The sequence below is a fragment of the Chiloscyllium plagiosum genome, unplaced genomic scaffold (assembly GCF_037043375.1).
Source record: "Chiloscyllium plagiosum isolate Xiang-an unplaced genomic scaffold, Cpla_swu_hap1 HiC_scaffold_30, whole genome shotgun sequence".
Taxonomy (NCBI): Eukaryota; Metazoa; Chordata; class Chondrichthyes; order Orectolobiformes; family Hemiscylliidae; genus Chiloscyllium; species Chiloscyllium plagiosum.
Window position 1 is genome coordinate 2,767,859 of NW_028270168.1, and position 15,672 is coordinate 2,783,530.

Below are 15,672 nucleotides of genomic sequence, written 5' to 3' on the forward strand. Positions count from 1 at the left end.
CCCATCTCCGGAATACTGTCACTATCCATCAAGAGAAAGTAACAGAGAGCACTTGAGATTAAACATTGTAAATATTTTGTTTGTTCATAAGCAATGCTTTGTTATTTGATTTGAACAAATCACTGAGTAGGTAAAGTAAAGCTGGGTCTGTGGGTACTCCTGTATCACAATGGCAGTGTCCTTGCCTCTATGCTAGGAGGCCCAGATTCAAACCCCACCCTCTTCAGAGGAGTGTAATAATATCTCTGAACAGGTTGATAATAAAATATCTATAAAGCAAAGCAATTCTTACATTGGTTGACTGAGTTGCAATTGCATGCTTATTGGCTAATATTCTCAGCATAATTTCAATCCCAAAGAAGTTAAACAGACGGAAAGCAATAAAGGGAAAAATACATTGATGTCACATGCTTTTCTCTTGAGATGTTGGCCTCAGATATATTTTAACACAAGTGAATGTTGGAGGCACACAGCTTACAACTAGATATCTCATGCTCATCTTTCACCCACTCTGAGGATCTGGGCTCACGCAGAGTAATTTCCATTTGGGATAATATCCCTGTTATCTCAGTGCCATGGCTCAAATATTTGAAGTAGAGACAAGCGTTCATTCTACTATTTCGTCTGCAAATTGAATGCATCTTTTTCCAGTTTCACGTGAGGAATGAAGGGGTTAAACAAGATGTATGTGATAAGATCAAGCATCCGTTACTGTGCCTATAAACGCATCTGTATCATAATCGAGTGGTTTCATCTGTTCGGCTTTATCATGTTTCACACAATAACCTGATTTACCCATGAGTTCTTTTGGCAGAGCACAAGCCAGCCTATATTTATCTATTGTTTTATGTTGAGTCTGTATTTCAACGATATCTTGGGATTTGTCCTGGGTTTAAGGCTATTTCAAATTAAAGCAGTATAAATGTGCTTTGATGTTATTGCAACACAAAGCCACTCTTCCACAAACCATTTGACTGTGTGTTCACTTTATACTCGTCTGTCAATTCTAGTTAAAATGCCCCAATATAGTTGCTCTATTATTCTGTCTGCAGGTCTTGCCCTCTATTTGGTGATCTATTACATGGAAAATTGAATAATTTTCCTTGCAAATTCAATTGACATGAATTCCGTTCTAACACAACCCACGATAGCTTACACTGTGTCCGAATTCTCCACATATATCACTTTCTCATTTGATCCCCTCTGTATCTCTCCTGAATATACTATAATTAGCAACATTAATCTTCTCCAGCCCTGAACCACTTCAGCTTAAGGACACTATTTAATTATTTTACCGTATGATGGATGCATTGGAGAGTGAATCCCTAAAAGGAAAAAAGGAACTGGGGAACTGAAAGCAGGCCAGAGCTGTATGACTGCTGTGGGTAACTGCTGAACAATTAATGTCATATTAGTCCATTCATGAGAATAAATGACTCACAAAGACTTTTACATTTCCCAATGTATTTTGTGCTGGAAAGGAAATTAGGTTCATATTAAGTTTGGAGCTTAGCTGTACCCAGGATGATAACTTCGTACGTTTAGTTGGTTCAAAATTATTTGGATTCAGTCCTTGCATAGCTGTTATTATTTGCAATTATGTGCAGACAGACATGCCATTATTAGAATAATGAAATCTTTCAAAACAATCAAAAGCAAGAAGTTATAATTTGCATCTTCACATACCCATCCAAACATCTCCAAACTGCCCAGATCCCAACTTCTCCACCATTTTCAGCGACTCCCGGGAGACCTCCCATTCATCATGCCACCATGGCTTCTGTGGCTTTTGAGTCTGACATGGTTTCTTCAAGCACTGACATAAACCATCCGTGGTATCTGCAGCAGAGAGAGAATCACTCAGTAATCCAGCAAACAACCCGTGTGTTGACAATTTAAACAATAGAAACAATAGTCATGATGGCTCTAAATGAAATCAGTGTGAGAGACCCATTGAGCATGCTCAAGGCAGAAATCAATTGGTTTTTGGAGACCAATGGCATAAACCATTATGGGGATAGTATAGGAGGGTGGCATTGATGGAGATGATCAGATACATGGGCAAACTGAATGGCAGAGATGAATGGTCTACTCCTGCTCCTATGTTGTGTAGAAGACAAGGTCAGCACACTTTTAATGGGAAGACGTCATATATATTTTTTAAAACTGTTTCCTCATACAACCATTCAGTAGAGGGAGACATCCTTCAGCGCATCGAGTCTGTAGCTCCTGTGCTAGTAACCGATGGGCTGGATTGGGGGTTGAGCTGGGAGCTGGGTGCCACTATAGGCAAAAAGGGAAGGGTTCCCTGTGAAAGGTTTGTGCTGGCAGAGGGGCACAGTTGGTATTAGTCATTGGAGGAAGAGATGAGGCCGGGGTTTGGGAGTGAATGGAATAGACCACAGAGGAAAAGGCACAGCTTCTATTCTTTCAATCCACAACAATTCCACTTAAAATAAAGATATTTTTGAAACTCACTTAGCCAGTTCCTGGCCATCCCTCGACTGCCACAATGCCAGAATGACCATGTTAGGCCTATCATGATCCCTGATCACTGTGGTACTGTCATGTAATTTGACCAGAATTGGTACCAACAGGTCAGTGGCCTGATGCTCAGACCCATTCTGGGTCAGTAAAGGTAAAAATGTCAATAGATAAGAATCATAGAATCACAGAATGGGGTTATCGCACAGAGGCATCAGTCAGCTCTTCATGTCTGTGCTGCCTCACTAAAGGGTCAACTCACCCTGCACATCTTGCCTACCTTCTTCAGATAGATCTGCATATTCTTCCTTGAAAATCTCAACTGAACCTACCTCCATCAGTCTCTCAATCCTGCACTGCAGAGCCTTACCATTGGTGTGTAAAATAGATGTTCCTCATGTCCCCGTTGTTTCATTTGCAAATTTCCTTAAATCTGTTTTCTCTGGTTCTTGATCCTCTCACCAATGGGAACAGTTTCTTGCTATCTACCCTGTCCACAGCCGTCATGATACTCATCGAATCACAGGATGATGACTGAAATAACTTCACAGAAGCCAGTATTCCAAAACCAAATCACCCTTTAGAGTCAGAAAATCATAGAGATGTATAGCATGGAAACAGACCCTTCGGTCCAACCCATCCATGCCGAACAGATATCCCAACCCAATCCAGTCCCACCTGCCAGCACCCGGTCCATATCCCTCCAAACCCTTCCTATTCATATACCCATCCAGATGCCTCTTAAATGTTGCAATTGTACCAGCCTCCACCACTTCCTCTAGCAGCTTATTCCATACACGTACCACCCTCTGTTATATCTTTTTTTATATCTTTTATATTTTTTATATCTTTCCCCTCTCACCCTAAACCTATGCCCTCTAGTTCTGGACTCCCCCACCACAGGGAAAAGACTTTGTCTATTTACCCGATCCATGCCCCTCATGATTTTATAAACCTCTATAAGGTCACTCCTCAACCTCCGACGCTCCAGGGAAATCAGCCCCAAGCTTATTCAACCTCTCCCGATAGCTCAAATCCTTCAACCCTGGCAACAGCTTTGTAAATCTTTGCTGAACCCTTTCAAGTTTCACAACATCTTTCTGATAGGAAGGAGACCAGAATTGCACACAATATTCCAACAGTGGCCTAACCAATGTCCTGTACAGCTGCAACATGACCTCCCAACTCCTGTACTCGCAATACTCTGACCAATAAAGGAAAGCATACCAAATGCCTTCTTCACTATCCTTTCTACCTGCAACTCCACTTTCAAGGAGCTATGAACCTGCACTTCAAGGTCTCTTTGTTCAGCAACACTCTCTAGGGCCTTACTATTAAGTGTATATGTCCTGCTAAGATTTGCTTTCCCAAAATGCAGCACCTCACATTTATCTAAATTAAACTCTATCTGCCACTTCTCAGCCCATTGGCCCATCTCACTAAGATCCTATTGTAATCTGAGGTAACCTTCTTCGCTGTCCACTACACCTCCCATTTTGGTGTCATCAGCAAACTTTCTAACTGTACCTCTTATACTCACATCCAAAGTGTTTATATGAATGATGAAAAGTAGTGGACCCAACACTGATCCTTGTGGCACTCCAATGTCACAGACCTCCAGTCTGAAAACAACCCCCCACCACCACCCTCTGTCTTCGACCTTTGAGCCAGTTCTGTACCCAAATGGCTAGTTATCCCTGTATTTAATGAGGTCTAACCTTGATAACCAGTCTCCCATGGGAAACCTTATTGAACGCCTTACTGAAGTCCATATAAATCACATCTACCGCTCTGCCCTCATCAATCCTCTTTGTTACTTCTTCAAAAAACTCAATCAGGTTTGTGAGACATGATTTCCCACACACATAGCCATGTTGACTGTCCCGAATCAGTCCATGCCTTTCCAAATACATGTACGGTCTGTCCCTCAGGCTTCCCTTCAACAACTAGCCCACCACTGACGTCAGGCTCACTGGTCTATAGTTCCCTAGCTTGTCCTTACCGCCCTTCTTAAACAGTGGCACCACGTTTGCCAATTCCCCAGTCTTCCTGCACCTCACCTGTGACTATCAATGATAGTCACACATTTACACATGGAGGGTCTTTTCCACATCCCACTCCCTCAGAGCTAGCTCACAGAGTGAACAGAACCTCTGACACTCCTGTTTTATATCTGTCAGCCAGGGGTCCCTGATTGGACCAGATTAACAGCCCCAGTGAGGTCCATTTGGCTGACCTTGTTACTACCACTACAGTTGCAATATAAAATGAAGCCATTAGGACCATCAACTCAATGCCAGCTCTCTGCAACAGTAACTCAGTGAATGCCGTTCCCCTTCCACAAAGCCTGGGAAATTCCTTTTCTCTTCAGGTACTTTTAAAAGCTGTGATTGTCACTACCTCCTGTAGAGTTTTTGATTGAATCTGATGTTTAATGAATGGTGGATCAATCCTCTTTGTTAATTGTGGTTTGGTAACTGCAAGAGTTCTGCCTGGCGAGGAACAAGGAACAAGACAATTTTGGAAAGGTACACAATTTCTTCAATAATTCTGGATACCAAATCCACATAAACATTTCCAACTATCTGTCTGCATAACTAAACTCCCTCATCTCTGGAACAATTCTTATGATAATTTATTTCTGCACAGTCTCCCCTGCCTCATCATCCTGTTTAAAGAATGGTGACCACAATTGCACACAACAATCCCACTGAGGCCAAATTAGTGCATTATCTGGGATAAATGTAGCTTCCTTGATTTTGTAATCTCTGCCCTATTGATAAAACCCCAGAATGCTGTATTCTTTTAAACTGATCTTTTGACCTGTCCTGTCATCTTGAATGATATATGTAAATTTACAGCCAGGTCTCTCTGCTCCTGAATCCTACTCCCACTTTTGAGATGTATATTGTAGTTAATACTGTCTCTCCACACTTTCCATTCCACCCACCTTGTATCTATGTCTTTTTGAGATTATATCGTATTCTCCTTGCAATGCTTCCACATTTTACATCTTGCGCCAATGTTGAAATTGTGCCAGTTTGCTCCTGCCAGTCACCTCAGGCTGACTACCTCACCCACCCACTCCCAGAGCATAGGGGGGACTGATACTCAGCCACTACTGTGGCCTTCAGTGATATTTTCACATAAACGCAAACTCAGTGCCATAAATAATTGAAGAACTTCAAATATCTTCCTCGGACCAAACAATTAATTTGTTGAAGTGGTTTACATGTATGAATTCTTGTGAAAATGGGTACTCTGCTCAAGACAAGACTCACATGAGTAATGTTTCACCAGCTCGTGAAGAGTATTGAAGGTTATCCGGGGTGAGATGTAATAGCCTCCTTTATCTAAAGAACGAATCTTATAGTGCTTTACCACGTCTCCTTGTTGTGAATCAAAGTCCCTTACAGACAATGAATAAGAACCTGCATTCAAGAGAAAGAAGAGTTAAAAAAGAATGCGAGAAATTTGCTTCCTGCTGCTAAAGATCATCAATAACACAATTGAATAGGTTTGAACATTCCTCTCAGAAACATCTCACTCTGAGGGCCCAATGTGAGCTCCAGTATTTTTAGTATTTATGGGTATAAGACCATATATAAAAGTAACCTTAACTTGGCATAAAATGTTACTCAATTGGCTGTTTCAACAAGACAAAATGAGTCAGCATATGGCTGTAGGTGGAAAGAAATGCACATTGGAGATTTGAAGGCGTGATCGTGAGTAAAACAGAGAAACCTTTACCCTGCAACCAAGGGGTTTCCTTGAGTTCAGCAAAAAGATTCTCTCCTGAACTAATACCTGCATCGGACGCAGGCTTCTCAAAATCGACATTTCATATTTATATGTTGACTTTGATTTAATGAAAGCTTCAAGAAGCTTCATCAAAGAAAAAGATAGAAGCATCTTTAAGGAGGGACTTAGGAAGAGAATTCCAGAACTTAATGCCCAGAGAGGTGTTTGGCCATCAAGTACCAAGTGCTATATTATTTCATCAATGACAATATTATGGCTATAACACTGGGCCAGATGGTCCTGTCCCCAGTGGGCACTGGCCCTGTCCGGGCTCAGGCTGCTTGAATCCAGTTGTTGATATCTGCAGCATAGAATCCCTTTGAGGTTAAATCAGGCCATTTGGCCCATCAAGTCCACACCAACAGATAGTGCATATCACCCAGAGCCATTGCTCTACCCGATCCCTTTAACCCTGCATTTCCCATGGCTAATCCACTTAGTCTGCACATCACTGGATTCTATGAGCAATTTAGCATGGCCAATCCACCTGACCCGCACATCTTCGGAATGTGGGAGGAAACCGAAGCACTCAAAGCAAACACATGCAGACACGGGGAGAATATGCAAACTCCACTCAGACAGTCGCCCGAGAGTGGACATGAATCTGTGGCCCTGGTGTTGTGAGGCAGCCATACTAACCACTGAGCCACCGTGTAACTCATGGACATGGTTAGAAGTAGCTGTGAACCAGAGAACCCCTTGAAAGTTTGAGATGGTCTTTTAGCTCCTTCACACCCTCGAATGTGGGAGAGTCACAGGTTCAAGGCCACTAAGAGATCTCCAGGTATCCCCAGAAACAGGTGTACTTTCAACAAACTTTATTCAAGAATGTTCTCCTGAGCTGGAGCAGTTACAAATTCAGGCAGAAACCACTGAGCTCAAGAAATTTCAGGGCAGTGGAATGGCTACTCCTATTTCCTGTTACTATAATTTAGGAAAACTCAGGCACTCCAAAAAGGAAGAATGAGCATATGAGGAACAGACCATCACATTTGATATGAAATAGGCAACACTGAAAGTGCTACATTAACTGTCAGGTGCAAAAATAAAACAGACCCAGAGCAAATAGTTTATTTCTAATGCTGTATTAAAAAGCACCTGCACTTGTTCACATTTCTCATAACATACAACAGCAAATAATTCAAACACTTTATTGAAACAAAGTTTCAAATGATGTAAATAATGATGAAAGCTGAAAATAGGTTTAGGCTTGGAATAATTGAAAAAAGCCAAATGCTGTTCTTGCTGGAAATCTCTCATAAAAACAGAATCAAAGCAGGTCTGGCAGCTTCCGTGGAGAGAGAAACCGAGTTAATGTTCAGATCAATGACCTTTGGATTTTCTGTCTTTAGTACACTTGAAAATAAAGGAGGCCATGTACCGGGAACCGTCCCTCCTCTTTTATGAATCGAAGATTGATCTCAAGTTTTATTTCTCAAATGATTATTTTTAACATTGTTTAAAATCTGCTTTAAATGAAGCAAATGGAACATCAACAATTTCCAATTCTCAAAAGGTAAAGCAAATTTTCACTCCATTATTATGCAGTCATAGAATCATGAAGTCATACAGCACAAAAACAGACTCTTTTGTCCAATCAGTCCATGTCAACCAAGTTTCCCAAACTAAACTAGTCCCACTTGTCTGTGTTTGGTCCATATCCCACTCAACCTTTCCTATTCATGTTCCTGTACAAATGTCTTTTAAATATTGTAACTATATCTGCATCTACCACTTCCTCTGGCAGTTCATTCCATATAAACACCACCTTCTCTGTGATAAGGTTATCTCTCAGGTCTCTTTTAAATCTTTCTCCTCTCACCTTAAAAATATACCCTCTCGTTTTGAACTCCTCTACTCTAGTGAAAAGACTTTTGCTATTCACCTTTTCTAAGCCCCACATTTCTTATAAACCCCATAAAGTCACCCCTCAACTTTCCACACTCCAGTGAAAAATGTCCCAGCAAACCCAGCCTCTCTTTATAACTCAAATTCTCCAGTCCCAGCAACATCTTTGTAAATCTTTTCTGAAATCTCCAATGTAATAATATCCTTCATATAACAGGGCCACCATAACTGTACATAGTGCACCAAAAGTGGTCTCACCAATGTCCTGTAAAATTTCAAAATGATGTCCTAACTCATAAGCTCTATGAAGTTAGCACTCAGACTTGTTAAACACCTTCTTAACCACCCTGTTTACCTCTGATGCAACTTTCAAAGAATTATGTACCTGAACCCCGAGGTCTCTCTGTTCAACAAGACTCCCCAGGGCCCTACCATTAACTGCATAAGTCCTGATGTGGTGGTGTTGGTGTTGGACTGTGTTGGACAAGGACAAAAAGTCACACAACACCAGGTTATAGACTAACACCTGATGAAGGAGTAGTGCTCTGAAAGCCAGTGTTTTCAAATAAACTAGTTGGACTATAACCTGGTGTTGCGTGACTTTTGACCCTGCAGAAGCCCTGCCACTGTTTATTTTACCAAAATGCAATACTTGCATTTACCCAATTAAATGCCATTTGCCACTCCTCAGCCCATTGGCCTAATTGATCAAGATTCCTTTGTAATCTTAAATAACCTTCACTGTCAACTGTACCGCCAATTTTGTGTCATCTGAAAACTTACTAACCATATGTCCTAAATACTCAACCAAATTGAGGGTTTTATAAATGATTATATAAATGACAAACAAAAATAGACCCAGCATCAATCCCTATGGAACACCACTGGGCACAGGAATCCAGACTGAAAAACAACCTCCACCACCACCATCTGTCTCCTACCGTCAAGCCAATTCTGTACCCAATTAGCTAGCTTTCCCTGAATCCCATATAATCCAACTTTGCTAATTAGTCTACCATGGTAGACCTTGTCAAAGACTTTACTGAAGTCAATATAAACAACATCTACTGTGCTGCCCTCATCAATCTAGTTGGTTATGTCATTCAAAAACCTCAATCAAATTAGTGAGAAATGATTTCTATGCACAAAGCCAGCTGACTATCCCTAACCAGTCTTGCATCTCCAAGTGCATGAAAATCCTGTCTCTCAGAATCCCCTCCAACCAAATCGACAACTGCACAATTTGTTGATGGTGGCACGACAGGATAAATAATCCGAGTTGAGAGTGTGGAGCTGGAAAAGCACAGCAGGTCAGGCAGCATCCGAGGAGCAGGAGAGTCGATGTTTCAGGCATAAGCCCTTCATCAGGATGATTTCTGATGCTTATGCCCGAAACATCAATTCTCCTGCTCCTCGGATGCTGCCTGACCTGCTGTGCTTTTCCAGCACTATACTCTCGACTCCGATCTCCAGCATCAGCAGTCCTCACTTTCTCGCAGGATAAATAAGCAGTTAATTAAACAAGCAGAATCATTGGCTTTATAAATCAAGGTATGGAGTTAAAGAAACAAGGAAGTTATAGTAAACCGCACAAAGTGGTTCACTGGCGTTTCAGCCTCAGTGAGAGTATCATGTCCAGTACTGAATATCACACTTCAGGAACAAAGTGAAGACTTTAAAGGGGGTCAAAACAGGTCCATGCAAGTGGTTCCTTGGGTGAGAGACATCACTTTAATGGATAGATTGGAGACGTTTTGCTGTTCTCTTTAGAGGGTGGAAAGCTGAGAGGATATTTGATTAGAGTTGTTCAAAACTTTGTGGTGACTGAGTAGAATAGATACAGAGAGCAATAGGTTTGGGGTGATTGGGAAAAGGAGAGTTGATGAAATGATGAGACATCTTTCTTGCAGCAAATGGTTAGAGCCAGGAATGAGTGGCCTGAGGGTATGGTGGAGGTAGATCTAATCTCAGCTTTCAAAAGAGAATTGAATGATTATTTACAGGACTAAGCAGAAAAGATGGTCAAATGGGACTAGCTCAATTGCTCTTATAGAGGGCTGGTTCAGACTAGATGGGCTGAGTGGCCTTCTTCTGTGCTGTAACTATTCCATGAAATGCAAATCATATTTCAATGTTAGAGAGACAGCTGAAGGAAGAATACAGCAGATCCACACGGTATGTCAGTGATCTGGTGTTTCTTACATAGATACCTTATGATGAATATATAACACACGTTATGACTGATCAATAATGAAGGTTTATCCAAAACCAAGTTTGTAGTGCTCTTCAATCAGTGCATTTAAATATAATCCAACGATGTATGTATTTTTGAAGAAGATACGTCATCAGAGAATGAACGACCTCTGCAGGTCATCTTTTAAAACTGACCTTTGGTGGTTTCACTCTCTCGAATCAGGTAGGAACCGACGGTATTGCCAGCTGTTAGAAGTTGTCGCTCAGCCTCTTTCCGGCTTAAGTCTTTAAAGAACCATCTAGAAAGTTGAAAGTTTTGGTTAGTAGTCTAATAGGGAATGGATCTGTAATCTTGAGCTGAACTAATGTTCCTGAAAGGAGCAACGTCAGGTTGCGAAATCCAAAAGTAGTAAACAAACATATTTATGAAGTCATTACCATGGTAAAAATTGGGAATAAACACACAAATGATAAAGCTGGGAATAAAGCATGAGTTAAAAAATGTCAAAGGACTCAAATGAGCATCATGCAAGTTTTAATCAATCAGGAATCTTTGGATACAATTTTGTTCTATTCTCATTGAATTCCTTCAGAGAAACCAAAGCAGGAATAAAATACAGTCGATCTGAATCAGTTAGATCCCGATAACTGTGTTTTTACCTGATTCCATTGACTCTTTACACTTCATTATTTAACTCAATGTGCAGGGGCTGTCAGCTAAATGCCAGGTAATACAGCCCATAATTACCACGCAGGGTACCAATGAGATCATTACATCACCTTCTCAAAATGGGGTGGGAGAGAATCAGAAAATTAGGTTCCCTTGAATGGCTTGAGTGAGTAGACAATGGGAGGGCATGGAACCAGGGCAAGCCACACAAAGAGAGGGGAATAGTGCAAAGCTCGGAAAAATATTTTTCTGGAGAATGTTATAATATTCATTATAACATTGTGGTTGACTCTTAACTACCCTCTGAAGTGATCTAATAATCACCTGGTTCAAGGGTCCATTAGGATGGGCAACTAATGCCGGCTTTGCTAGTGACACCCACATCCCAAAAAAGAACGAAAAGAAAAGGAACGATTGAAAAAGATCCAAAAGTTTAGTAGGCTTTAAATATCTAATGCCAATGTCAAGTTGAATGAAGAAAGCTAACAGAAAGTTAAACTGCAAAGTCAAAACAGCAGAATGTAAGTCACAAAGTCATGGATTATGTGGCATTCAGGTCAGAACACATCACGTGCACTACTCATTCAGAAACTAGAAAATATTCATGGAGAACTGACCAAAAATCAGATTCCTAGTCTTAGAATTATGTGGGTAAAATAAAGAAACTTGTATTTTTCATTCTTGGAGAGGCAATTCTGAGAGATGATCTTATCAAGATTACAAATTTAATGCCAGTATGGAAAAGAAAAAAAACAGTTTTACTGCAACGTGTCAGAATAAAGCAAAAGGTCATTCATTCAAACTGTTAAATTTAGGACTTGTGAATGGAGTCCATTGACCAGGGGAGAAGAAAATCTTTCGTCTGAAAGGTTATTAATATAAACTCACACCTTTGGTAGGTACAGCAGAAAAACAATTCTAAGAAATGCCAACAAGAAAAGGATCCTTACGTTTCAATCTCCAGCGTGTGTGCCCGTGCCACAAAATTGTATGGGATGTAGCCTTCTTGTCCTGTCTCTAAAGATTGTGCTTTCCACCAGTCTCCCTCCCTACCAAAGAGGACAAGTCATGTTTGTTATTTTGCCTTGGATCACAACGATGAAATTGTAACAAAAAGGACACATAACAAGAAACAGTCATTCAGCTCATCAACCTGTTCTTAAACATATTCAGAAACCCCAGAGAGATTTCCTGTATTCAATTGTTCTGATCCCCAATGTAAATAAAGCAAAATTCCCAAACTCCCCCACACAATCTCACCATTTGATCAGCCAGCATGCTTCATATCACCAGATGGAACTGTACAGTCAGGGTCCCAGAGGAAGCGTGAGATATTCTTTGGAATCACCCCAAACCCTTTGCCCTCTAACATCTATGGCCTTAAAAGGGACATGTGGAGTGTCCCCCTCAGACAGCAATCCTGGCATAACCTACAGACCAACCATGGGTTGTTAGACCAATGCTCATGTACAGTAAAAAACTTAGAAAAGTTCTGAATTTGAGTAAAACTTTATCTTAAATAATAGAACATTTTGGCACACTGTATAGCTAATTAGCTTAGGGCAAAACATTTATTTGTAAGAGTTACCTCGTGCATAATTTAGGTTAGTGTTCTTCTCACTATAATATCCAAATATATTAGGTTGTGAAATACTGTCAAATATCTGACACAACTGAATAGATTTCTGTACACTCTGGATCTTTTTGCAACAATAAACACTATCCTTATTGTTATCTTACTCTTTACTGCCTTTGATGTTCTGGAAATGTTTATTTTTAGATCAAAATGATTTGACTGTACAATTTATCACAAAATTCACTCTTCAGAGTATTTAGATAAATTTCGAGGCCAATGTACTTTACTCATGATTATGTTTTAATAGGCCTTCCTGAAGAAGGGCTTATGCCCGAAACGTCGATTCTCCTGTTCCCTGGATGCTGCCTAACCTGCTGCGCTTTTCCAGCAACACATTTTCAGCTCATTATGTTTTAATACCCAATCTTAAATCTTGCTGGAGACTGATTTGTGGAATAATTTCTTACATTGAATAATATTGTTATATCCAGAAATATCCTGACAATATAGGAACATGTTTTTAACATCTAACTTACATTTTAAGTGATTAGAATCATACAGATAGTAATTTATTCAATAAACTCCATTCATGAGCATTCAGTGTGTTCACCTGTTTTGCTGATGAATAGGTGCTATTGTCTCACTGGTCTGAGATGAGCTGTTGTGATAAAATGAAAGTAAGGTGTGTCTTATGCTCTTATCTGTTTGCAGGGAACACAACTGAATGGAGTTTCAGTGGGTTCACTTCATCCAATTTATCAATTCAGACTTTCTGTTCATTTTTTGCTGACACCTCATGAAGCCTGTCTTGCAGGTAACTTACCGTTTTAGAACTCTCAGCTGATCACCTTCCTTGAAATCAAGATCATCCTCATGGGTTCGCTCGTAGTTGTACAAGGCAACAAATATATCATCACCTGAAAAACCATTCTGTTTAGTTACTTTTACACCATTAATAAAAGCCAGATCTGATGAAGAACAAAATTTTGTGATGTACACACATGGTAAAGGTGACAGCTCTCTCCTCCTGCACCATACCACCCCACCAAGAAAATTCAGTCATCTTCAGCACCAGAAAAAAACTTTGAACAAATAAACTAAACAATTTGGGAAACAAAGCAATGTAAGATTGTATCCTTAAAAAACTGATTGATCGTTAGGAGGAGTAGGCAGGACAAGGTGACTTGTGTGTGAGTCAGCCCTTGTTCCAAAGTGAATGCTGACATATGAAGCACATTGTTCATTCATGAGAAAAGGAAAGGCAATATGTGAGACTCAGAGCATCGTTATCGTGATGGGTGATTGACCAGTTTCTTGTATTAGGTACTGCAGCCGTGTACTCCATACAGATAGTCCATGTCTCTTGTATGAGGGATAGGTATCTCCCACTCATTCTGAATAAATAATGGGGTATTCCTGAATGTTAATGATATGGACTTAGGGATACAGGACATGATTCAAAATCTGCAGATGGCACAGGACTTGGAAATGCCACAAACACCAAAAAGAAATAGCTTAAACTTGGATGTGGACAGATGGAGAAATATGACAGAACTTAATGGAGGAAAGCTGAGGTGATGCAGTAGGATTAGAAGAAAGAATACTTGTGATAGGGGTGTATGAGAAGAGGGATGGTGGTGGGGGCGTGGTTGTTCATGAACAAATCTTGGAAAATGGTGAGACAGATTATTAGAACACCTTTATAAAATGTAGATATCATGGCTTTACAGAAGCCAGAAGTTGTGTTGAAAAATGTTTTGCAGTTTTTGAGTTAGTATATGTTTATCATCCAAACATTTTGAATGAAATGATCTTGTCACTTTAGATTTCTGGTGCTATCTCTTTCTTAATATCTATGGTTCTAAAGAGAAAACCTTCAAACTATGTTACAGGACAAGGATGAAACACAGTGACAATTCAGTCTGGAATTATCGACTGAACAAAGTCATGCATCTAGAGGTCCCACTTGTAAGTTCTGAATAAAGTACAGGTATCGTCTTATATCTGTGTCAACTCACCTACAAAGGGAGAAGATGGTGGAGAATGAATGTCATAATTCACCAGGGGATCATGAATTTCTGGATAGTTCTGCAATAAAAGTAGACACCAATGATACACCGATACCAACGAATTCCAAAGAAGAGTCATTGGACTCAAAACACTAACCATGTTTTCTCTCTACAGATCCAACCAGACCTGTTGTGTTTCTCCAATATTTTTGTTGCCACATGAATAATACAGTGCTTACCATGAAAAGGCAATTCAACATCAAAATCTAAAACAGGAAACAAAAATTGTTACTTCTTTACATTGTTATCTTGTTATCAGAACATAAAGCCTCATTAGAGGGAAATAACTACAGTAATGGATACACACCTGAAAGTCACCACGCCTCAGGCAAGAGGAGAGGTTGGGAAGGAAAATCCTTCAATGGTAACCTCAACCAGCGTGAGAACTGAACCCATCCTCATGGTGCCAATTCAATATGGTAAGCCAGTCATCCAGCCAACTGAGCTACCCAATCCACATATAAAATAAGCATCCATGTGCAACCATTAAACAGAGTTCCCCGGCAATACATTTATTCTGTTTTATTTGTTCTTGAAATGCAGATGTCACTGGCAGGGCCAGCAAAAATTGCATCTCGTTGCCTTTGAGAAGGAACACTGAGCTGCCTTCTTTAATCAGTACACTCTATGTGGTTTAGGGAAGGAGTTCTAGACTTTTCACCCAATGATATTGAAGAACTGTTAAACATAGTTCTTACTCATTATGATGTGTGTCTTGGAGGGGAACTTCGGTGGTGTACATAATCTCCTCCCCTTGTCCTTCTGGGTAGTTGAGGTTTAGATGACGCTATTGAAGGAGCCTTGGTGAGTTACTGCAGTGCATCTTATGGACGGTACATATTACTGTTACTACACATTGGTGCTGGAGGGAGTGAATAGGATGGTGGAGGGGTGCCAGTGTTAATGATACAGCAAACTGATGTCTCTGTGAAAATTCCAGTATGCAGCTTGGAATAGTCAAAGCCTAATTTTCTTGAGAATATCAACAAGCAGGTTCGGAACTTCCTTAAAATGTTATTAAAAAATGTTCC

At 40.3% G+C, this 15,672-nt stretch overlaps 1 protein-coding gene across 2 annotated transcripts in view; it reads right to left on the reverse strand.

The window, feature by feature from the left end:
* LOC122563454 (proto-oncogene tyrosine-protein kinase LCK-like) overlaps positions 1 to 15,672 on the reverse strand; it is a 156,205-nt gene that overhangs the window by 79,266 nt on the left and 61,267 nt on the right. For both annotated transcript variants that reach the window (XM_043717198.2, XM_043717199.2), the window contains exons 3-8: positions 14,591 to 14,660; positions 13,396 to 13,489; positions 11,947 to 12,045; positions 10,522 to 10,625; positions 5,766 to 5,915; positions 1,687 to 1,839 (exon numbers count right to left, since the gene is read on the reverse strand). In XM_043717198.2, the coding sequence (XP_043573133.1) occupies positions 1,687 to 1,839; positions 5,766 to 5,915; positions 10,522 to 10,625; positions 11,947 to 12,045; positions 13,396 to 13,489; positions 14,591 to 14,660 (670 nt within the window). The remainder of the gene's footprint in view (positions 1 to 1,686; positions 1,840 to 5,765; positions 5,916 to 10,521; positions 10,626 to 11,946; positions 12,046 to 13,395; positions 13,490 to 14,590; positions 14,661 to 15,672) is intronic.